Source organism: Mauremys mutica, chromosome 8 (assembly GCF_020497125.1).
Source record: "Mauremys mutica isolate MM-2020 ecotype Southern chromosome 8, ASM2049712v1, whole genome shotgun sequence".
NCBI classification, from domain to species: domain Eukaryota; kingdom Metazoa; phylum Chordata; order Testudines; family Geoemydidae; genus Mauremys; species Mauremys mutica.
The window spans coordinates 56621125-56645672 of record NC_059079.1 but is presented as its reverse complement, the minus strand read 5'-3'; the positions used below and the strand labels follow the sequence as shown (position 1 = coordinate 56645672).

Genomic DNA, 24548 nt, shown 5'->3' with positions numbered 1-24548 from the left:
TGCAAGCCCTCACTTTCCTTGAGGCACCTGCTCTTTCTTGGCTTGTGCTCATGGCTGCTGTTAGGTGGGGATATTTGTGTCAGAAAGGCTTTAGGTGGGCCTCTCAGTGTGTTACCTTGGTGTATCCCAGTGTGCAGGGCCAAATGTCCTGTAGGGAATGGCCCCTTGCATTGCTCTCCAGCTAACCAACCCCTCTTCCTTGCCAATGTAGGTTCACACAGGGCCTAGGGAGAGGAGGAGAGAACATAAGAGGAGGGGATGAGAACTTCTCAGGGAAAGGGAGTCTCCTCATGAGAGACCTGTACGTGTGATCTCAGCCTCTCCCCGTAGGCATGGATGGATATGAGACGCAACCTCAAACAAAGGGCCAAATCCTCCGTCTGATTGAACAATACTCAGCCCCACAGGGGATGGGGGCCAGGGCTAGCCTTAAGCCACCCTTTACACTGGCCTGATCTCTGGGCCTGGCCTGGTCGGGTCTGCAATGTGAGGCTGTTCAAACTGATGGCTGCTGACCATGTCCCAAGGAGCTGTTCTGTCAGCCAGGGGTTGGCAGGTGGTAGGGGCGCCCCAGTCTCCTCTGTGCAGGCTCCTGTGTTGGGCGCGGGACGAGTGCCATAGCAGGCTCTAGAGTGCCACTTACGTGTCAGCTTTATGCTGCCAGGGTGGGGCTGAGGATCTGGCCCAAGGTATCCTACTTGTTCTTTGACTTGTCAGGCACTTCTATAGCACCTTCCATCACAGGACCTCGTGCAGGGTTTGCAAAGCACAGAGGTAGGTGAGTGCTGTACTGGAGAGATTTGAAACAACGCTTAGAGCCTGCTTGATTTTTGTCTAAGGGAATCTTTTTAAAAGACCCCTGATCCACTGTCCAGTATGTTGTCCCTGTTTTGTAGCTTCCTATCTAAGGTCTGGCAACACTTCACATGCCGTCCCTGTACAATTTGTCTAGTTGTTCAGCTCCTCTGATAGGATCCCCCCTCCCAACAAGTAGACAGCTTGTCTGGGTGATTCATGAATGGTGCTTCCACATCATGGGCAGGGGATAAAGGGGGTGAGGGTTGGGGAAGGAGGAAGAGGAGACAAAGGGACGTGTGGCGGGGAGTCACCGGGCAGTCAAAAAGAGAACCTCTTCTTCCTGAGCTAAACAGCGCAAGGGGGTCTGGTTGCACCTTGCAAGGGGCATGCCTTGCCTTTAGGGCTGGGACAAGGATGGTGCACGATTAATTTTTTTATCCAGTGGAAAGGTGACTTCAGCAGCAGAGATGTGACTTGGCATGCTAATTAGAGACCGGCACTGAAAGCCAAATAAAGCAGCAGGGCACTTTGGACAGTTTATTAATGGCTGATTATTTCATGCCTCTTTGGACGTGTTGTAAAGCACAGCAGCCGAAGGCAGAGGGAGTGAGCCCAAGAAGTGCTACGCTCTTCAGTGAACATACAGCCTGAGTTTCCTATTCTTGTTGTGAAATCAAAACTAGAGCAGGAGGTGTGGAAGGGGAGAACCAATCCTTATCTTCATTCCCTGGGTTTGTTACAGAACTAGAGAGGATCTGAGGGGAGGATACGGGGAATTAACCTCTTATAGAGACAAACCCTGTGCACTCTGGTAAAAAGTGAGTTTGTTTTGGATGTATGCATTGGAGAGGTCATTGTGCTCACAAGCCTGAGAGCTAGGTGCTCAAGGGATTGAGGCTGCACGTTGGTTCTTGGAAAGAGGCTAATGCAGGGGTCGGCAACCTTTCAGAAGTGGTGTGCCAAGTCTTCATTTATTCACTCTAATTTAAGGTTTCGTGTGCCAGTAATATATTTTAACATTTTTAGAAGGTCTCTTTCTATAAATCTATAACTAAATGTTATACGTAACATTGTACGTAAAGTAAATAAGGTTTTAAAAATATTTAAGAAGCTTAATTTAAATTAAATTAAAATCAGAGCCCCCCCCAGACCGGTGGCCAGGACCTGGGCAGTGTGAGTGCCACTGAAAATCAGCTCACGTGCTGACTTCGGCACGTGTGCCATAGGTTGCCTACCCCTGGGCTAATGTATTGAATATAAAGTGGAAGGTTTCCACCAGTTACTGATTGCATAGGAGAGACCAGGGAATGTCCCCTCGATCATCGACACAATGGGATAGTTATCACTAGCAATGGGCATCGCATTGGGATGGGGGAAGTGGGTATCTGGGTAGGAGCAAATGTTGCTGCCAGCTCCCAGGAGTGTGAGGATGATTGGTTACAGCTGATCAATGGTCAGAAATTTAATTACCCGAGTTGATATTGCACCCATGTCTTTGTAAACAACTCAATGAGACCACTTAATTGACCGCAATTAGGGCAGGTCCACACACAGAGCTGCATGTGTTTAACTAAAGGTGTGGTTTTAAATGGATTTATTTAAATTGGTACAACTCTGCATGGGAACACTCTCTGAAACTACTTAGATTGAAAGCTCCGTGGGGCAGAAACTCTTTTTTTTGTGTGTTCTGTTTGTATAGCACCTAGCACAATGGGATCTAGGTCCATGTGTGGTGCTCCTCAGGCACTACTGCAATACAAATAATAGTACATTGATTTATACCTGTCAATGTTATAGGTGGGGCTAGTAGCGCTGCGTATTATCAAGGTACCCAACGTTTCCCATTATAAGATCGTCTCTCATTTGCTTATAACTCTACCAAACTAATGATTTGGGGTGAAATTTTCCTTGCTGAATGTCTACCTCAGGCTGAATTTTTTGGATTAAGTTCAGCCAAAATGGGTCAGCTGTTTGCAAGACCAAGGCTAGGAACAAATATGTTTTGCCCGTGTTAAAAACTTCTTGAGACATTTTCTTTGAGAAGCTGTTACACCCCCAGGCTTTGAAACGGGGACTTGAAGTGTGCCAAGATGGTGGCCGTTGGATCAGGGATGTGCCCTTTTGCTGTTCCTGTGAAAATCCACCCAAATTGGACAACTTATAAGCCTTTGAAAAATTGCAGTTTGCACATGCTCGGTGGAGATGTCTACAATTTTATTAGCTAAAAATCTCCAAAAATTCAGTTCTCACTGAGCATGCACGAGCGCCTCTCAGCTCCTGTATGTGACCAGATGGTGCACACACCATCTCTAGAGAGCAACTGAGCATGCACCAGCTGAGGGATATTGGGGCTCAGCAGGACTTTCCCTGCAATTGTAGTTCCTAGCTGCTCTGGCCCTGTGTGGAGTTGGGCACTGGAACCCAGCCCAAGGATCCTGTTTCTCCTGTGACCCCATCCTGCTGACACCTTCAGCATGGAGGAGGCAGCTGCCTGACTCTCGCACAAGGGGAACAAGAGCTGGACCAGGAGTAAGGAAAGTAGAAGAATGGGACAAGGACACTGGGATTGGAGTTGAGGGGAAGACAAACTATGATTGGGAGCAGAGCCCTATGTAGGCATTTTAGTGCCGAGGCTGAGCAAGCTTATTTCGCCCCCCACCTCTTTTTTTTGGTCATTTTTCTGCTCCGAGGTGATGCGGGGCGGTCATATGCCCCCTCCAGATATTTTGGTTGTGCCCCCCAACCCAGACAGGCTGGGTGGTCCACTGAAGTGTCAGGGAATGTAGGTGTCTCTCCCGCCTCCAGCCCTGCTGTGTGGCGCTTTACATGTCACCTTTGCTTGTGCCCCATTGTTCTGCCTCTGCACCTTGGCGCCCTGGGCGGCTGCCCCACTTGCCCCGCTCTGGTTATTACCCTGACTGGGAGTTGGTGGGGGGAAGAGACTGGGACTGGTTGGTCAAGGGGACTAGGGCAGAAATCCAGTGAGGAGAGAAGGGGAGAACTGGCTGGGCAAGGAGAGTGGGACTGAGAGCTTGTGAGGGGAACTGGGAGCCAGTTGGCTGATGGGGCGGGGGAAGAGGACACCAAGGTTGGACAAATAGCTGGATACTGGTACTGGCTGGGCAAGGAGAGTGGGACTAGGAACCAATGTGAGAGGGAAGGGGGTAGAGGAAGAAAGATGGGATTGGGAGGTGAGGTATGCGCAGGAGGGTGGGGGGGACTAGGGCTGACTAGCTAAAGAGACTTAGACAAGAAATTGGGGAGCGATTAGTGTGAGGGGGACGGTGAGACTGGAAAGGGAGACTGAGGAGGAAGACCAGGTCTGGGAGCCAGTTGAGTGGAGGGAGGGGAGAGACAGAGTGGATGAGGAACTTGAGGGAGAAACTGATTGGGCAAGGAGACAGGACAAGGATGTGGGGTGGGGGAAGAACCTGGGACTGAGAATAGGGAGAGGCAGATTGGGACTTGGACAAATATCCCAGAGGGGAGACTAGGATTGTCTTGGCAAGGAGACTGGGACTGGCATGAGAATCGTGAGTGGAGACTGGGACTGCATAGGCAAGGAAAAATTAGACTGGGGCATGGAGCCAAAGGTAAGGAAGAGACAGGGTCCCAGACAGGTACAGAGCAGATGGGGTCAATCCCACCCTGTGGTGGGGAGAACAGGAAGAAGGGTCTATGACTGAGAGGACACCCCCCTTCAGAACCTGGAATGGAACCCAAGGTCCCTGAGTCTCCCCATTTCTCTGCTGTCAGCAACTATCTGTGAAAGTATCTGGCAAAGTGTGTCCCCTCCCTCTCTAGTGCTGATCCTCATGTTCTCGGCCAGGGCTCACGGGGGGCCCCTGTGGGGCCCGGGGCAAATTGCCCCACTTGCGCCCCCCCTCTGCCCCCGGGCAGCCCTGTACCGTGATGCTGGTGACCTTGATGTGGCATGGTGCAGTTCTGATTGTTCCAGTGCTGCAAAAGCTATTGTGTTCTTCTTTTAACGTCATGACACTGGATTGGCAGATTTTTCGGTGTTCCCTTGAAAGCTGTTTAAATTATTCTAGCCCTTGAAAAATCACATTTCTTGGCTTACATTCTGTCATCAAATAAACTGTATGTAAAGTCCCCTTTTTGTTTGCAGGTAGAGGTGCTCTGATATCACAGTGACGGGCAATCTTATAAAAACTTGGAGAGATGGGCAACGTGCTTATGGGCCTTATTCTCATTGACTCTAGTGCCCCTTTACACTGCTTTAAGGGCTTTAAACTGGGTTTAAAAATATAATTCACACCCACTTTAGAGCATCATCACAGTGCCAGAGCAGTCTGAAGGGGCCTTAGTGTAAATGAGAATGAAGCCCTCAGTGTCTCATTGGCATAACTTGCAAGTTGTTACAGATTCAGCAGTATTTGGAGCCTGTGACTTTTACATCTTCCAAACATTCCTGACCCTACAGCATTTTTAGTGTTGAACAGTGAGGAGGGGGAAAATGGTAGGTTTTATAGTGACTGACTCCTGTTCTGACCTTTAATTTGACTTGTGGAAGCATACTTGTCATAGCATTTCTTTCTCATGAAGGTGAATGTCATAAGAAACCGGGCACGGTGAGGTGTGTGCATGCGTGGCTGAAGGAAAGAGACTCATGAATTCTGTTCCCAGTGCTAGCATTGGCTAACTGCACAGCCTTTGGGCAAGCCACTGAACCTCTCTGTTCCCCAGTTTTCTCACCTGTACAAAGGTTATAAGACTTCCTAGTTCCTGTGGGTGAGTAAAACTTCACTCACTCTTTGCAAAGTGTTCTGCGATCCCTGGGTGGAAGGGACTCCTAGAAGTGCCTAGGATTGCTACACCAGCAAAGAATTTGGCCCTTTGTGTTTCCCCCATGGCTACAGAGTTATCTGTTTTCTCTCAACTCTCGTTCAAGAAAGGTACGTGTCTCACTATAGCTAAAGATCCTACCATTATAGCCCCAAGGCTCTGGCAATTAACATGTTTAAATCTCAGTTAATATTTAGGGGATTACCTCATCCCATAGTCCAGATCAAGACGGGTATTTCCTTTTTGCTGTCTGCTCATTAAAACACATTCCTCTTTGGTCTAACCCATGTTACTTCCTACGCCCATCACGCCCCCGGGAACTGCCTACATAATTATTAGACTTTCCTTTGTCGGCTTTAATGACTCCTAAACAGCATCCACTTGGATAAGTGCCTGGACTTGTCACCTAGGCAAACCCAAGAAACTGACTTCCCAAGGTCAAAAGCATACATTTATTCAAAGAGAAATTGTACCTATAAGAGGTCAGAGAGGCCTGTACATTTAATACAAAGCTATAAATTATGCATCCATATTTAACTAACTGCCACAATCTCCAAAAGCCCCACGGAACAGCCATGCCAGGCAGTGAGGCCAGTGTCAACAATGGGGGAGAGAGGTGTTTCAAACCATATTAAGTGAAAAGTGTAATTTGTTGTACAATGGTGTAAAGCATATTGTAATTCACACACACTGCTGCTTTTAACTGGAGACACCCTGGGAATCCAATTTCTGACCGTGCAGTTTTAAAAATTAATGGTATTGTCCCTACTGATGGGGATGTGTGTGTGTGTGTCTTGTAATGGCTTTTTTCTTGTGATGAGCACCCCACCAAGGTAACATGGCTTTGTGGTTTCATTGGTGCTAAGATCATACCTGCTCTGTGCAGACAAGTGATGGATTTTAAGAGACACAGATAGCAGCTAGGCACCCAACTCCTATTGACTTTCAGTGGGAGGTGCCTAATTCCCATCTGTGCCTTTGAAAATCTTCCTCAAGGAGCCTGGTTCTCCACTGCCTTGCAAGGTCATTTGCACCTGGGCCACGTGGCTGTAAAACTGCTCCTGATCTGTTAGCGTTTTATACACACTGGGCATGGTTGTAAAATGTGTTCTGGACCCGATTGTTTGAAGTACCTTCATTATATATACACACACACATACACCGTTAACCTGATGAGATCCTTGCTGAAACATCGCAGGCCTGAAGAAAAAGGTCCTGCTAGACCTGAGGAGGTACAGACCTTCAATATGTATTGGCTGTTTCATATTCAGCTCCCTCCTTTTTGTCTTTATCTACTTGTTTGTGTTCACGTTACAGTATAAGTTAGACAGATCATGTAGATTAGATCAGCAGATAGCAGATTGTTATCAACATAGCAATTGAAGTAACTGTAGCTGCATCATGTGTCCCATATACACCAGCAGAGAATTGGCCCAAAGGCTCTCTGCAGTGTAACTTTAAGTTTAGGGCCAGGCCAGTGATACTTTCCATAGTGTACAGTTGGCAGGGATATTATGACATTTTGGGGTGCAATCCAGACCAGTGAGGGGCAGTATCACCCTGCCCTGGACCCTAGAGAACCTCACAATGCCTTGCTGCTGTAGTTCCCACATGAGCCACTCACAAACAGCCTGCGAGCATGCAAGTCACACACCCTGAGGGTCAGTGTGTAGCTGCAGCCTGCCAGCCACTCTTCAGTCACACTCTGGCTTCCACCAGCCTTAGTTTCCACTTGCAGGGTGACCGCATCACACTCCCAGTCCTGGATTCCCCCCTCTCCCTCCAAACATGTATTGTGTACTGCACTGTCCAGCCTTCTCCTGGACAGTTCAGATAACAAAGGTCTGTTGTCCCTGTAAGGGAATGATACTCAGCAACTTGCCACCCTAAATGAAGTTACCCACACAGTTCAGAACACTGGATTAATGTTGATTAAAGAACAAAAACAGTTTATTTAACTACAAAGAGAGTTTTCAAATGAGTACAAGTATTAAGGCATTAAAGCCAGAAATGGTTACAAGAAAATAAAGATAAAATGCTTCCTAGTACTAAATGTAACAGACTAGACTTGGTCTACAGTGACGTTCTGACCACAGGTTCCCAGTATCATTGCTGAACAAGTTTCAGGTCAGAATCTGCACCCAAAGTCCATAGGCTGTTTCTTTTGTCGTCTTAGACCGAAAAGAGAGAGATGGACAGGAAGAGATCACTTGGGGTGTTTTTGCTCCTTATTTTCAGAGTTCAGTAACCCTTTGAAATGTATTTTCCTGAGAGTGACCCCTAGATAAAGTTCTTTCCAGTTGAGATAGCAAGGAGACATGGAGTTTCGTGGTGGGGACATTTCATGCTGTTCCTGAGATGCAGATTCCCTTTGTTTTCTTCCTTCTTCCTCTGGCTGTCTGAGGACTCTATTTACAATTTATATACCAATTGAGGTGAACACACATCCCTTTGTTCCAGACCTGCTTAATCAGTTTTACCAAATCGGGACTATCTGAGTTTTGAACATGTGCCTTCAACATCATACTGGGGAGATTTCATAACTTTACACACACTGTTGCTATTACCATGATGATATTGACCAGCAAGTTATTCATTTTCAAATGACACTTTCACAAGGCATGTTGTGTACAAAGATTATCACAATAGTGTGTATTGTGCAAATACAGGGGTGCAATCGGTCATAGGTATAATCACAGCTCTTTATTTAACCATTTCCATCTATTTCTATAGATAGCCAGTAACATTTTATTTAAAACAACCTGTTCAAGAGTAGGTAGCTGTCTATGTGCAAGCTTCAGGGCACAAAGCAGGAAGGGAATCTCCTTCCCCATGCAGTGCCACAGGTTGGTGAGAGTCATTGTAGGTGCAGGGGAGAGTTAAATGACCTGAAAGGTTCTATACATTGTTACAGAAATAAAATATTGTAAGATCTTCCATACCTGATAGGATCCATAGTCCATAAATTCTGGAGTTCTGCCTCTGACTGTGCCTACTATCTGATACTTCACAGAAGAGTGTGTCCCTTCAGAGGGAGAAATGCCCATAAGCCATAATGCACTTGGCCACATTCCTTCCTGATCCTTGCCAGTAATCAATTTATGCCATGAAGCAGGAGGTTTGATTGCCTGTATTGCTGCAAATTTTGTTCTTGGTGATAAAATTATCTAGTTCCTTTTAAAATCCAGCACCAGTACCTTATATGACTCTAATTTGACACTGATAATTTTTTCCTATAATTGAAACATCATTTTTTAAGAAAGTGATGCTAAAAGTCAACTTTTAATAAGAGGGTTTAACTCATCAAACATTCTGGAAACATCACAAATGAGGAAAGCAGAATCCTTCACCATCCACAAACATGAGACTCTTTGATCTGATGGTTTTCATCCTTGGCTTTGATAGCAGCTGCACCATTCCCGAAAAACACAACTGGCTGATGGGAGTCATGATGTAGCCTTTGTTTTACACTTTAAAAACATCAGAACTGAAAAGAGAGTCAAATGTGAAACATCACCAACATTTTGAATTACTGCTTAACTGTCAGTGTGTCTCCCCTTCGTTTTACTGGTTCTGAAATTGGACTAGTCATAAATATGTATGGAAATTCTGACCATTATGATTAGTAGGCAGTATCAAGATTTGCATCCCATTGTGCTAGGCTTTTTATAATAACTTATAAGGGACAATCCATGCCCCAAAAAGTTTATAATCTAACTAGATGAAACAGAAAAAGGGTGGAAGGGAGGGGGTATTATTACTTTCATTTTACAGAAGGGGAACTGAGAAACAGAGGGATTAAGGTATGTCTACACTATGGAGCATATGTGGGTATAGCCCCCTACTGTAGATGCAGACTACACCGAGAAAGGGAGTTTTCCTGCTGGTGTAGGAACACCACCTTCTGAAAAAGTGCTAGCTACACTGAGGGAAGCACTCTTCCAGTGACACAGCTGGATCTACACCCAGAGTTTTGTCAGCATAACCATGGCACCAGGGGTGTGTGGGTTTTTCACACTCCTGACAAGGCCAGACAGTTCTGTTCTGTTCTCTGTAGGTTCTTAAATATAACACACTCATTACTGTCTTATCTGAATGCCTTCCAGTAGTGCATTAAGCAACATGACTAACATCTGTCACGTGTTTCTATCATCCTCTCCCCATAGGGAGAAGCATGTGTAATGGAGTTGTATAATCAGTCATACATATTTGTGAGAGAAGGCAAGGGCAAAGAAATAGAGTGGAAGGTTGGTCAGGTTTGTGGTGGTCCTTAGTTTCTTGGGGAGTTCATTCCACAGTCTTGAGCTGGCCCCCGAGAAAGCTCTTAGCTTGACTATTTGAGGAGGAGACATGTCAAAGCCAGTAATTGAGCCCAAATCTTCTTAATCCCTATCCAGTGCCTTATCACAAAGCTAGCCTTCATTTTATAATGAATCTGATCCAGGATATTGTGGTGTTAATGGAAAAACTCCTAATGACTTCTGTGGGCTTTGGTTGGGCTCAGTTTGCTGTGGAATTCATCCCAATGGCTCATTGTGAAATTCAGCCTTTATAAGCGTGAAGAAAACGTTTACAAATGTGAGCTGACTCTTTGTGCTTATCATACACTCAGTCTCTGTTTGTATGTTTTTATCTGTGGTAAAATGGGCCGATGTGGAGATAACACTATTTTTGCTATATTCATGCATTGCATAGTAAGCGCAAAAATATTTTAATCACAATTAGCAGAATTGGGTAGAATCCCATGGAGTACTTGTTACCTCTGTGGATTACTGTGAAATTGAATCTGCTGGACAGAAGGAAAATGTAAAATATATTGTAGGCAATAGTTGCCCCTTTTGCGGCGTTTTGTATCATCTTAGAGTGATTGCATTTAATAATGGGCTTTTTTTTCTGGGAGGAGAGCAGCCTTTGATTTACATTCCAAATTCTTCAAAAAGGAAAAAGTTATTTTTAGTATGATTATGAAGTCCTAATAAGTTAAATGCGTACCTGTAAAATGTCCCGTTAATCGTAATGTCACTCTTTTTGGAGAGGTATGTGGATCCACTGGTTCTCATTCTGTTAGAGATGTAACAAATAGCCAGGAGATGGCGCTGTGGTAGCAGAGAGAAGTTTTCAGGAAATGTACAAGCCCAATCCCTTCCTCTTATAACATTACTTCAGAATTCTACAGTTATTGTTCCAAACAAAGATATTGCACCACTGCAAACTGCCCCACCATTTTGGTTAGACCGTGCTCCTTGTGAAGTTGATGGCAAGCGCAGGATCAGACCATATGTAATACAATGGCATTTTTAAAAATGAGGCCCTATGCTTTCAAAGCCAGGCTATAAGGAAACCCATATTCTGGCAGTGTGCTGCTCCCTGCTAGACTCTTGGATTGGTCAACGTCTATTTAGGAACTAGTCAGTGCTCTGTCAAGATAGATTCCCCCACATTGTATTAATTTGGATGGAATAAATGGGCCAAAGGTATTAACATAACCCAGTAACAGTCCAGCATTAAACAGTGTGTTAGGGTTTGGTATACAGAGGCTTCAGCCTGCTTAGTACCATGGCAAACACACCATTAAATATCCTTTTCACCTTTCTTTAAAGATAAAGAAAAAAAAGAAAAGCAGTTGAAATGTGAAGTATTAAGTGAGGCTTTCATTTTAACAGCATCCCTTGTTCCCTTTCCCTTGAGCTGGAGAGAGGTTTTTAGTAGGAAACCCTTCTTATTTGACCATCTATTAGAGCAGTGTTTTTCAAACTGTGGGTTGTGACCCAGTACTGGGTGCATGTCAGGCACCGGGTCACCTTGCTCTGGTCAACACCACCGGCTGGGACATTAAAAGTCCTGTTGGCGGTGCTACCCAGCTAAGGCAGGCTAGTGCCTACTTTTTCCGACACCACGCTGCACCCCAGAAGTGGCCAGCAGCAGGTCTGGCTTCTAGGCAGGGGGGCCACGGGGCTCCGCACGCTGCCCTTGCCCTGAGCACCGACTTCGCATTCCCATTGGCCGGAAACCAGCCAATGGGAGCTGGGGGGAGCGGTGCCTGCGGGCAAGAGTTGCACACAGCCGCTTGTGTGCCTCTGCCTAGGAGCCGGACCTGCTGCTGGTTGCTTCTGGGGCGCAGCACGGTCCGCAGTGTCAGGACAAGCAGGAAGCCTGCCTTTGCACCCTGGCTGCACCACTGACCGGGAGCTGCCAGAGGTAATTCCATGCTCCAACCCTGCTCCCCAAACCTCTGCCACAACCCTGAGCCCCCCCAAACCTGGAGCCCCTCCTGCATCCCAAACCTCTCATCCCTGACCCCACGCCAGAGCCTACACCCCAACCTCCTGTCCCAGCCCAGAATCCCCTCCCACACCCCAAACCTCTCATCCCCAGCTCCACTGGGTCACGGGCATCAGCAATTTTCTTCAACTGGGCCCCAGAAAAAAAGTTTGAAAACCACTGTCTTAAAAGGTAGCAAAGTGGTAATCACCATTCTTGTGGGGAAAAGAGAAGTTAGATTAGATGGGCTGGAGCTGTTACTGTTGCTGCTGCTAAAATTGAATCCTGTTTCATCCCAGGGATTCAGCTGGAGCTAGCAGAGCTGGTGATATCATCTAGGTCCTTCACTCTTGCCTGGTCTAGTCAGGACATCTCTTAGGATTAGGGCACAGAAGGTCTGTGGTCCCAAGAGATGGTGGGGGTTGTAGCCATGATGATGAAGCTTGCTACAATAGCCAATTTTTGTCCCAAAGGTCTCTTTTTTGTAAGTACCCCAAAAGGGAGTGGTGGGCGGAATAGCCCATCCTCTCATTATTTTGTCCACTAAGTTGGCCTAATTTCTGACACCAATTTAGATTCACTGATTCCACACTTTTCCTGTTTACCAGGCATGATCTTAACACAGTCCTCGAGTTCTATCAGGGGGCTCTTTTTGTCTGGACTAATTCAGTCCATCCACCCCCGTTTCTTACCTTGTCCTGTCAACATTTGTTATAAATTATGACATTTTATGAACTTTAACTCACTTCTTGTGGTTAAGCTCACAGTTCGAGTAAATGTCTAGGCTCGATTATCACAACACTCCCAATCCTGATACCCTCAAAGCACTCCCCATGCCCCTGTCTGTCGGTAACACTTTTTATCCTGATCTTTTTCATTCACGATATATTTAGCCATCTCTAAACCTGTTGGGTATCTGTACTGCTTAAACATCTGTATGCTCGTCACCTTTCCCACTGACCAGCAAAACAGTAGCAGAGCTGTATGCCAGAGTGGGAGTCATTAAATAGAATAGTAATGATCCTCATGGGAAATAAATCCTGCAGCTCCTTGCCTGGCTGGGGCAATTTTGTTTCAAGCATCCTCTGTGTTCCCTGGAGGAGTGTGTATGTGTGTCTGTCTGTCTCTCTCCTCTCTCTTTTTTTAACACTGGCATTCCCTTTGTTCCGCACTGGGACAAGTGAGTGGCCCGTCGTCATCTTGGGCTATGTAGGAAGATGTAGCGAGACTTCTTGGTTCCACTGGCATAGGGAGGTTGCTTCAGAAGCACCCCATTCCATGAAGGAATTCCCATCTTATAGATCCCTGTTGCACACTGGGAAGGAGGAGAGGATGGGGAGGGGGGAAATGACTACCGGACTGTGTTCTTGCCACGGGGAGGTTTGGAGGGGAGCAATCGGCAGCTCTTTGCTCTGATGGGAGAAAGGAGCATCTAGTTGTCCCTGCCTCCCTGGGTCTCGCTGGAGGGGAAAGAGCCTATTGTTCTTTTACTGTCTGCCAACCTGGGTGTGTGAGACACAGAGGGAGCTGGAGGGATGAGGAAATCATTTTGCATAGTTACTTGTGAAGTTAGCTATACCTGGTTAGTAGCTGGAGCCACAAGCATTAGGCCCAGCGAGAATGTTCTTACCAAAACCCAGAAGAGCTTTGCTAACTTGACATGAATGAGAAAACCCTGGGAGCACCTAGCAGTGCAAGCGGGAGGGCAGGGAGCTTGGTTGGGCTGGGGATCGTTATTTGGCAGTTTGCCATACTACAGGCTGAATTAACATAGTCGAAAGGTAGGAACAGCAACCTCATTCCTAATGCGGTGCTGGGTAGAGGGGAAGGGAAGGATCCACAAATCATAATTGATTCAGTTAGGCCAGCATCTTGCCTGAAGTGAATCAATTGTACTGTATTTAGTCATCAGTCAGTACTGCTTCCACCCCTTCCCCGAGCTAGCAGCATGTTGGCAATGCCTAGGAACCACTTCAGGTTGCACTGAATCTAGTTTGCAGTGCAGCCACACCTCTAAGACAGCAAGCCAAATCCAGGGCTGTGGTGCCTCTGATTTCAGCAGTTATGGCAGGAGTGTGATGAGCTCCATAAGCCCAAATATTTGCCTTTCTTCCCTACTTAGAACCTCTAAAATCCAGGGGTGTTGGAACAGTTTGTACAGTGAGGGTGCTGAGAGCCATTGAACCAAACTGTAAATCCTGTATATGGTGGAAACCACTTTAAGCCAGGATGTGCTGCTGCACCCCTAGTTCCAGCACCTAGGTCTAAACCCTCTTCAGGCTCTGCGTTATTTTTCCCACCCCCATCCATCTTCCCTGTGTGGGGAAACTGTGTGGGCAGGTAGGGGAGGGTGGGGATGCAGGACAGGAGTTTCCAGCCTTGCAGACATATTAAGGGGAAGCCTCTAGATGTGTCTTTGTGCTAGAGTGGAGGGAAAAGTGGAAAGCTGGGGCTAAGGAGTACACAGCACAACACAGGGGAGGGAAGGGGGAGGCAGAGGGAATAAAAGGTAGGTTTAAATCCATCTTTGCCCTCCTCCAGCCTGGCTTGCTCTGAGCTTTGCCAGCTCTGAGATTTCCCAAGTAACCAGTCCAGCAGCTGAGGATTGTCCAAGCAGAGGGAAGCCACGCCAGCTCTGTGCCACCTGCCTGTGGGATGATTCATACATTACCAGCTACGGCTCCTTTTGGGTTGCCTTCTGCCAGCAATCTGGTGTAACGGGCACAACGCACAGCCCAGGAGCTGGGCCAGTCATTCCCATGCAGAAGGAAACTGAGTCCCACAAGATGCATTGGCAGTTGTCCCCCCCCATGCTCGCTGGAGCTGGCCAACATGAATACGCATTCCTAGATGGCTGTACACAGGAATGCTTGAATATTGGCCCAAAGGATGTCAGGTTATATGGCTAGTTGTTGATTTTACAGTTTGCACACACAGGTTAGCTACATGTGTGCTGTCCAATCAGTGGCAATGCCATGTGATTATATAAAACTTACCAGCACCATGTGAACTGTGAATATTCACCACACGCTGCTCACCCTGCCCCACACTTACTGCTCACTTGCTGGTTTGAGAAAAAGATTAGACTTTCACAAGCAGTTCAAACAGTGAGCTTGGAGGAGGAGGGGAGGGAATGAAATTCATTGCATTGCTTCTGTGCTGGGAATTACTTGGGTGGCTCTGGGAACCTATTAACTCCTCAGTGTGGGCCATCTGCTCTGTTCTCTTGGGGAGTTGGAGGACAATGTCAATGGGATAGTTCTAAGGGATCTGGTAAGGCTATACTGAAACCACCAATTATAACTCAGTTCCCTGGTGAGATCAGTGCTCTCTGGAGCAAAGGTGATTGGAGACACAGCAGACAGGAAATCTAAATGTTAACAGGCTCCTAACAGCTGTTTGGGTTTAAAATAAACCCAATCCACCCCCTTAAAAAAACAAATCCTCCCAGTTTCACTCTGCCGGCTGAAGCAGGCCTGTGCTCTAAGGTTCTTCTCTGCACCCCTCACCAAACCCTCCTTGCTTTCTAGCAGGGGTGATCATTCTGCTTAAAAAGAAAACTCTGGTGTTGTGTTTTTTTTATTTATGACAGTAGCACTTTGGGGCCCACTGTGCCTGGTGCTGTCCAACCATACACTGGAAACAGCTCTTGCCTTAATGAATCTATAATTTAAGCATTAAAGACCACATCTGGAAATGGGCTCAGTGGGGCTTGTGGTAGATTGGGGGCCACTGATAGGGCATTAAAACAATGCTTTCAGGAGTGGCCCCTGACTTGGAGGGCCTCTGGTTTTGGGGTGACCAACTCCAGACACCTGGGCCTGGTTTTTCAGAGATGCTGTGCACTGGCAGTAGCTTTTGATGCCAGTTGGAGTCTTGGGGGCTCAGCACCTCTGGAAAGGAGGCCAGGGTTTCCAAAGCTGGGCAGGAGGTGACCTGAGAGTAAGTGTGTTTTTTTGGGGGGGGAGGAGTTGCGTATATAAGACAAAGCCCCTAATTTTGGTAGGTCTGCTTACCCTCCCTGGCACCCACTAACTGAAGCACTGGAGATCAGTGGCCAGGCACTGGCCCCAGTGACCCACTGGTTGCTGGGAGGGTGCTAGAGGCAGCTGTTGGCACATCTGGCGCTGGCTGGGGGAAGTGAAGGGTGCCAATGGGATCCCGTGGAGCGGGGGCCGGAGCTAGAGCCCATCCAAGGCAGCCAGGGACAGAGGGCACCCGGCTTTGGCTCGCGCCCCCGGGGGTGCGGAGCTGGGCCCAGCCCGGAGCTGGCGCTGAGTGAGCGCAAGGCTCCGCGCGCAGAGCCTCAGCCTGCAGCAGCCAAACCCGCCCGGGGCCCCTCCGGCGCTGCCGGGGAGTTGGTGCCCAAGAGGCCCGCGCCGGGGCCCGGGCGGCCAGGCGGAGGAGGTGCGGGGCGCGTGCTGCTGGCTCCGGGGCTGCTTTGCTGGGCAGCCGCGAGGCTCCCCGGGGCAGGCAGCGGGGCTGGGGCTCCAGGGGCGGGCTGAGGGGGGTGTTGCTTTAAATCCCCGCCCTGACTCAGCGCTGGGGGCTGCCTGGCCGGGGCCCCGCGGGGAGAAGGGAGAGTAGCGCGAGCCAGCCGGGCAGCAGCTCCTCGGAGCGGACTCCACTTCGCTTCTTTGTTCCCTCCAGAGCCCCCCTCAGCCCCCCTCCCGCGGCTCCGTCGCCCGCCCGCCCGCCCAGGGAAAGGCGCGGGGTCTATTTTTGCCATTGGCTTCCTGAGCGCTGAGGAACGCGGGGCTGCAGAGCCGCCGCAGCTTCCCCGCCGCCCGCCAGCCCGGTTCGCTGCATCCCCCGCCCCCGCCGCGCGCGGGAGTGGGGTGCGCCTTGCTCCACGCGCGCCGGAGAGCAGCTGGGAGGCTGAGGGGGAAGATGGAGCCCCTGGCGAGGAAGTTCAGCGCTTGGCTCTAGCGGGGCCCGCCTGCCACCTGTGCTGCCCGCGCCCTGTTGCCCTCCCCGCCCGGCTGCATGGCCCGATGGCAAGGCTTGGAGGCGTGGAGGCTCTGAGAGGCCGGAGCAAAGCGGGCTCTGGAGCGGCTCCCGTGCGGGGTTAAAGGCGGCAGCAGGGGATCCGACCTGGCCTTTTGATTTGCAACAAAGACCCGAGACGATGCTGCGTCGGGTTTAACCCCTGGCTCCGGGGTGGAGCGCGCGGATGCTGCCTAGGGGCTGCGCCAAGGGACTCAGCCTCTCCGCCGCTTCCCCCCAGCTCCGCAAACTGTTACCCTCTGGGACAGCCGTCAGCCGTCAGCCTGCCTGCTCCCTGGCCAGGCGGCGGGGCGGTCGGGAGAAGAGCTGTCTCGCGGGCGGCCAGATCTAAAGCATGCCTCGGGGTTGGTGTTGAAAGGCTCCCTGGCTCCAGAGGAATGGAGGAGACCCAGAGCGCTGGCCATTAGACTGAGCAGCTCCGAGAGGGGGCTTGCCGACTGGGATCGCTTCACCCCCCGTCCCCCTCCACTGGCTCTGTTGCTTGGTAGTTGGTGGGTGCCTTGATTGGATCGCCTCTGTTTTCTTCCAGGATGGCTCGCTTTGGGGAGGCGGTGGCTGGCCGCCTGGGATCCGGAGATGCGGGCTCTGAACAGAACAGGATCCGCCAAGGACCCCCCGCGCCTTCCGGAGCGACCCCGGGAGCCTTCAAGCAAACCAAAGCGCAGAGGGCCAGGACTATGGCTCTGTACAACCCCATCCCAGTCCGACAGAACTGCTTCACAGTCAACAGATCCCTCTTCCTCTTTGGGGAAGATAACATGGTCAGGAAATACGCCAAGAAGCTCATCGACTGGCCATATCCTTTCCCCCTCGTTGCCCTGGTGAAAACCCTTGTTTCTCATGCCCGGATTTGCATCGGTGCAATTCCACAGCACATGTATGTTGCATTAGCTGGCAGGCACGCAGCAGTGTGTCTAAGGTAAGCGCCTGTCTTCTGCTTTCAGTCCAGAATCGATGGCATATGGAAGCAGAGTGCCCGGGTTAATCGGGTGCTGTCCCCTCCATCCCCTGTGCCCCCAGTTTGCATTCATTTTGGTTTCTAGGCTGTCTCTTTCTCCCCTTTCCTGGGTTTGGCAGGGCGAGCGGAAGTTGAGTGTGTCTCCGTGGGGAATAAAGGCTCCAGTTAGTTGGTTTAAGAACTCTGGACTAGAATCAAATTGGTCCCTGCAACCGACTTCAGGACTAAGTTTTGGATCACCCATGGGGCCATATCTGGCGAGGAAGCTTGGGTTCGTGTGTGTGTGTCCGAGTTCGGATCTACAACCAAGTCACAGCTCAGCTCCTCAGCTTCTCCTCCAACTCTGTAGACACGCAGACAGGGGTCCCCCTTAGCTCATTGATGACTCTTCCCTCCTTCTCCCCAAGCCTCAAAGATCTTGAAATCCTTTTGCTCTTTGTTACTTGCTATAATGGAGGAGGCATTGTGCAGAGTGGATTCTGTGTTCCTCTTTATGAGAACAGACCCCTCCTTGATTCTGCAGGACTCTGCTTCGTGGTATGTTGCCTTCTAATAAATCATTAATTTTATCCTCTCTCCCAGGGGCTCCCATGCCCTCCCCACGCCCCCAGTGAGACATGCAGGAAAACTGCCTTTTTCAGTGCTGTGCTGGAACTGCTAAGGGACGGCTACACTGTTCTGGCACCGAATGGCCCAGGGTGCACAAGAAACTAGGTCTCCCTGCACTTGTGGCAGAGGGAGACGCTGAAAATTTCTGGAGGAGGCCTCCTCCGCTCCTCCTGCCTCAATTGGGCTTAGTACCGGAGCTGAGGTCGGCTGCCTTCTTATTCCACAGGGGCAGGGGGAGTGCAGATCCCTTGGGTGGGTTCAGAGCCTCAAGGAGCTTGTGCACTGCTGTCCAGCTGCTCCCCCACCAGGGTGTGTATTGCTATTCCCCCTCCTCAGCCATCTCCTTCCCTGGCTTTACCTCTCCCCCCCCCAGCCGCTGTTCTGTGGGTAATCCCCGTGCCCCCATTGCTCAGCCCCCTGCAGAGCTCCCTAGCTGCCGGCGGCCCCTGTTTTGAAGGACGCTCCCCTTTCAGCCCCTCTGATAGCTCTGTGGTGTCCAACACTGCAGAGAACTTTGCCTGGGGTTACCCCAGGAGCCCCTCCCTCGTGTCCAGCGCCGGGCACTGGCTGAGAGAGCTCAACTCTCCTTCCGTGTGATACCCAGGAGAGCTTCGTCGCCGCACAGAACTCCCAGTACCGCCGCAGAGACCTCCCCCTGCCTCCTTAGACAGCAGCCCAGACTCCACCCTGCTCATCAGCCCTTCTCCAACGCACGCGCTCAGCACCATAGACAGCGCCCCACCGCGCGGCGTTCCCACCGGCACTGCATGGCACTCGCTGGGAGGTTCTGGCCGGAGCACGGTTACAGTTCCTGCTAGTGCTTCAGCCAGGACAGTTCCCTCTCCGTGGTCAGCCGTGTGCCAGGAAGGACGCCCTCTGTAAAGTGTTGACAGGACAATGGAACCCCTGGGCTCACCCTGCATCACTTGTTGTCCGGTGTATTGTAGAGGGAAGATTTTTGTGTAAGGTTGGGTGGGATGCAGGGCAACCTGGAAGTTTTGCAGTAGGATGTGGTAGATAGGTGCTTTCACACTGCTCTCTTCATAGCCTCCTTGCTGTAGAAGGTAGCCAGGCTGACAAGCTTAGAGCTGGCCCTGTTCACTTTTAACTCTGCCCTATATTTTGCACTTGCAGTGACAAATGTCAATAGTTTCGGCCATTACTTTTCTCCCCTGACACACTACTTGGCTTGCTTGAGGGATCTGACAACTGCTTGCTTGGATGTAAAGGAACTTGCCCTGGTACCAAATGAAAATTCCCTTTATCTGCTGTAAAGGGCTGTTTTTAGAAAGGCTATAATATGAAAGGAGGGTGGAGGAATTGATTGAACCAAAATATGCCAAGAAAATAGCCTTGCTAACCCTGAGGTCCCAATTCAGCAAAACTCTTAAGCACATGCTCAAGTGCTTTGCTGAAGTGGGGCCAATCCCCATGAGTGACATGATGAAAGATGTTAGGCCATTGGCAGTGCACACGAGGTAGTTAAGGCAAATGAAAGGGCTTTTTGATATTGAAAGAGCTGCTTAAGTCTATTAAATACTTCAGATGCTTTATGGTAGGTTTAAATCTCATTCTCCTAACTATCCATATAATGTATTACTCATCTCTGTAGTCTGGGATGAAGTGTCTGAGCATAAGCATCAAGAGATCTACAGCCCAGGAGCATCTGTGCACATTTCTTTGGGTCACTGCATCCCCTTTCTTAGATGAATATGTCTCATTTTTCAAAATATGTCAAATTTTCATAAGCTTTGTTTTGTGAGATGGAGGGCTAATTAATTTGCTTTATCATAATTTATTTATATGCTGCTGATGGCTGGAATCCCCAAGTGGGTCCCTTTGTATTAGATGCTGTACATGTACATGATATAAAAACAGTCTCTGCCCCATACAGCTTACATTCATAGTGCTTTCCTGCTATACTTAAACCTCTCCCCCCACATTATTCTTCCCAAGAATTTACAAAGCATAGTTTAGCTTTTAGTTCCATTTGTCAAAGTAAATACTATATTCCCATGCAAATGGTAGGCACAGTTCTAATTTAAATATTGGAATCCTGGTCTCCTCAACACTTGTCCATTGAACAGATGGAACAAGTGAAGGTCTCATCTTTCCAGGGAACTCATCTACCTGAAAGAATTCATGCTGTTCTTCATCACATGACCTGGTAGTTTACGCTACCTCTTACGTTGATGGGTTTTTTTGACAGTAACCTTGTACAATCAATATGTGTCTTGGACAGAGTGGAATATGCACTGAGACTGAAAACTGAAATGTGGTTAGAGACAAAGCGCCAATGCTGTGAACATTTCAGCTTTTCAATCTGTCAGCATAATAATGTGATCCTTCTTTTAGACAGCATGGAGGTACCATCATCTTGTGTTGTGGCAAAATGTCTGAAATGACAGGACAGTTTATATTGCACTTCAGTGGAGTTAGAGCTCAAAGTGCAATAATTTAGGACAGGGCTAAGCTTATAACAGAGTCTCCTAATTAGGGGGCATAGTAATTGCATACTATTATCAGATAATGTAAAATGCTTGTTATTTTCTCCCTGTAATTGTACATTGGTGCAATCAGTTAAAAGGGATAGTGCCTTTAACCAGTGTTCCTGACTTCAAACAGTTGTGTGTGTGTCTTCACCGTCTACAGCAAAGCCTGCTGTTTGAATCCCAGAACTGCCCCTGAACTTGCAATCAAACTAGTTGATGGAGGAGAGTCTTAGATCTTGACCACAGTAAATGAGAGGCTATTTTCAGTGGTGATTGGTGCTGGTTATCACAGGGATGACACAGAGGAAAACCGACTTGGATTGGGAGGGTGGGGGGAGGAGAGGTGCCTTCTTTATCAACATCAAGTTGACTAGGTAATAGGGATAAAAATAACTGGGAACTGGTGATTCAGGCCTGTATATCTGCTGGGTAAATGTGTAATTATAACCAGCAGTCTCTTCAGTTTTGCTTTTCATTATAAACAGGGATGATACATAAGGAGGAAGAAAGAAAAATATGAGACAAAGGCTTTCTTTTCTTGTGGGGGATCCAATCCTCTCAATCATACAAAACTGAAAACCAGATTTATTAGCTTCAGGTGGAATTGCGCCTTTTTGCTGTTAATGTGCAAAATACTAGGCATGAGCTGGTTGTATTTTAGCTAGAGGAGCATTAGATTTGTTTTTCTTAAGTCATTTTTAAAATTCAAATGAAAATTGAATTACATCTGTTAAAAACAGAGCCCCACTCCTGCTCCCTTGACTGCACTTGTTCTGTCAGGGGAGCAGCTGTCCGTGCCCAGACCTCCTGTTTTTATTTCATTTGCCTGGCTGCCTGGAGAACTACAATTCAGTTAGTGTGAGATGGGAAGCAGCTTATCAATATCTGCTCAATTCATCTTCTATTAATCAGGTTTGATCACAACTAGACCAACTCCCACCTCCAAAAAAAGAAAAGGGAAAAAAAAGTGTGTGGGGGAGAAGCAAACAAAAGCTGTGTTGTGATTATGGCTCCTTTTCCCAGTGCATCTTCATGAATTATGCATTGACCATGCAGGCTTTCCTAGGATTACTTGGTGCATGCTGACATGTAAAGCTGTTGGGCTGATCTGGAGGTGCATGAGAGCTACTGCAGAGGGTCAGATGGAGAAATATCCTGGTATTTTATTCTTTAGCCTCAGTGTTGCTACTTATGGGGCTTGATTCTGCAAGGTTCTAAGCGCTCTGGCCCTGATCCAGCAAAGCAGTTGAGCATGTGCTTATGCTTTAAGCATGTGAATTGTCCCATTGGCTTCAGTAAGGCCCTATGGTAGGGGAGAGGGAGCTGTAGAAATCTCCTGCTTTTATAGCTGTCTTTCTTCTGCCATACTTTTCTGAAAGAGAGACCAAACCGATGGACATGAATAAAAAGAGAATTTATTCTCTTCTTTCTCACCCTCTGCCCTCATCTTGTCTGGACACCTGTGCAATAAATAGTGGGCACTTTTTCTGCAGGTGTCTTATCCCAAGAGAGAAACAGAATCTCTTTTTGTGTGATCTGCTGGTCCCTGGTTCCAGTCCCCTGTCTGCTTCTCTCCTGGTATCCCTGTTAATTCAATAAACAGCAGGGGGCGTAGGATCCCCCTTGATGCTTGTATGTATTCCCTTGTTAATATTTATCTATCCACACTGAGGGGAGAATGGCCTTCCATGAGACTTGCAGCTGACTCTCTCTTCTCCAACATCCCTATGCTAATCAAGGCTAGAACTCTTTATACAACAGTCACTTACCTCAAACCCATTCCCCAGGAACCCTGTCCCAGTCTGGGACAGAATGGCAGTGAATTTCCACATAGTTGTAATTTACAGGATAGCTGTAATGATATACATCCCAGTTGCATTTCCATTAGTACTGCGTTCCTAACCGGGGACAGAAAGTCCAGAGCTAAGTTTTGGACAGAGCAGCCTAGCTGTCCCTCCACTAGACTGGAATTGGAATTAGTCTGTGGATTTTGTTCTATAGGAGACGCACATGGTTTAATTTTCTGCTCACATCACTGATACAGATTGAGGACGCATTCCTGTTTGCTGGCAGCATTGTTCACTGCCCGCTGAAAACCTACAAAGCCAGAAAGGAGCCTCATTGAGACGTATTAGATTGTTCAGATGAAGGACAGTTGTGTTGATTGTGGTTGTTTAAAACCTCAGAAAGTGCTAGTTAACCCTGTTCGACTCAGGAACCATATGCCGTTGTGCTGGGAATAATGACCTAGTGATAGTGTGTGTGCTGTATCATAATCGTCCTGCTTAACTGGAGGAGTTCACACTACGGCCTAAATGTGCAGGGCTAAGCTGGCTTGTTGCTGGCTTCTGACAACATTTCTCTCTCTCCCTTTGCCTTCATTTAATCTTCTCTGTTGCACTGGCTCTGATGTCATCTGTATCAAAAGTTCCTGTGGCAGAGGTGGTCTTGTGACAACCACTTCGCAACAGTGCCCATTGAGATCCCAGATAGCGGGAGTCACATTCTCCACTGCCTTGCATCCTGGGAGGTCATTTGCACTTTTTGCCCCCATTATGCAGTCACTTTGCACAGGTGTACAAACCAGTGGGGAAGATCCCTGAGGATCTTCGGGCTTGTCTACACTACCGCTGGGGTCAATCTAAGATACGCAACATCAGCTATGTGAATAGCGTAGCTGAAGTCAACGTACTTAGATCTACTTACTGCCAGGGCCGCCCAGAGGGGGGGGGGCAAGAGGGGCAATTTGCCCCAGGCCCCGAGCCCCACATGGGCCCCCACGAGAGTTTTTCGGGGCCCCTGGAGCGGGGTCCCTCACTCGCTCCGGGGGCCCCGGAAAATTCTTGTGGGGCCGGGCACAGGAGCTTCTTCGCTCCCGGTCTTTGCCGGCGGGGGGGGGGGGGCCTTCCGCCCCGGAGCGGAAGGACCCCCTGCCGGTGAATTACCACCGAAGATGGAGCGGGACCCGCCGCCAAAGTTCAGCTCGGTCTTCGGTGGTAATTCGGCAGCGGGGGGCCCTTCCGTTCCGGGACCCGCCGCCGAAGTGCCCCGAAGACCCGCGGCGGGCCCCCCCCGCCGCTGAATTACCGCCGAAGACCGGGCTGCGCTTCGGCGGCGGGTCCCGCTCCGGCGGTAATTTGGCGGCGGGGGGTCCCCGCCGCGGGTCTTTGGGCACTTCGGCGGCGGGTCCCGGAATGGAAGGGCCCCCCGCCGCCGAAGACCCCGGGCCCCCGGAATCCTCTGGGTGGCCCTGCTTACCACGGTGTCTTCACTGTAGTAAGTCGACAGCTGATGCTCTCTTTCTGGTGAAGTACCGGAGTCGATACTAGATGTGATAAATCAACCCCTGCTGGATCGACCGCTGCCCGCCAATCCGACAGGTAGTGTGGACAAGCCCTTAGTTGCATTATTCTGTCTGGATCCAATCAGAACTCTAGCAATGCCATGACAATGACCATTGAGGACCTGCTATGCAAGCTTCCTTATGCAGTGCTCTATCAATGCCCAGCTGTTCTATGTCAGTGCCCAACCAGGGCCATTGGTAGGAGCTTCCTTACTACAGTGCCCTGTCAGTGCACAGCAGAGCCCTCTTCGTACCTAGCATGGATCAGCTGTGG

The 24548-nt window shown here is 48.9% G+C and overlaps 1 protein-coding gene across 4 annotated transcripts in view; it reads left to right on the top strand.

Annotated features, from left to right (window-relative positions):
• The window catches only part of CACNA1E (calcium voltage-gated channel subunit alpha1 E), a 263601-nt gene that overhangs the window by 29622 nt on the left and 209431 nt on the right, over positions 1–24548 (top strand). For all 4 annotated transcript variants that reach the window (XM_045026738.1, XM_045026739.1, XM_045026736.1 and 1 more), the window contains exon 2: positions 17402–17668. In XM_045026738.1, coding sequence (XP_044882673.1) covers positions 17402–17668 — 267 coding nt within the window. The remainder of the gene's footprint in view (positions 1–17401; positions 17669–24548) is intronic.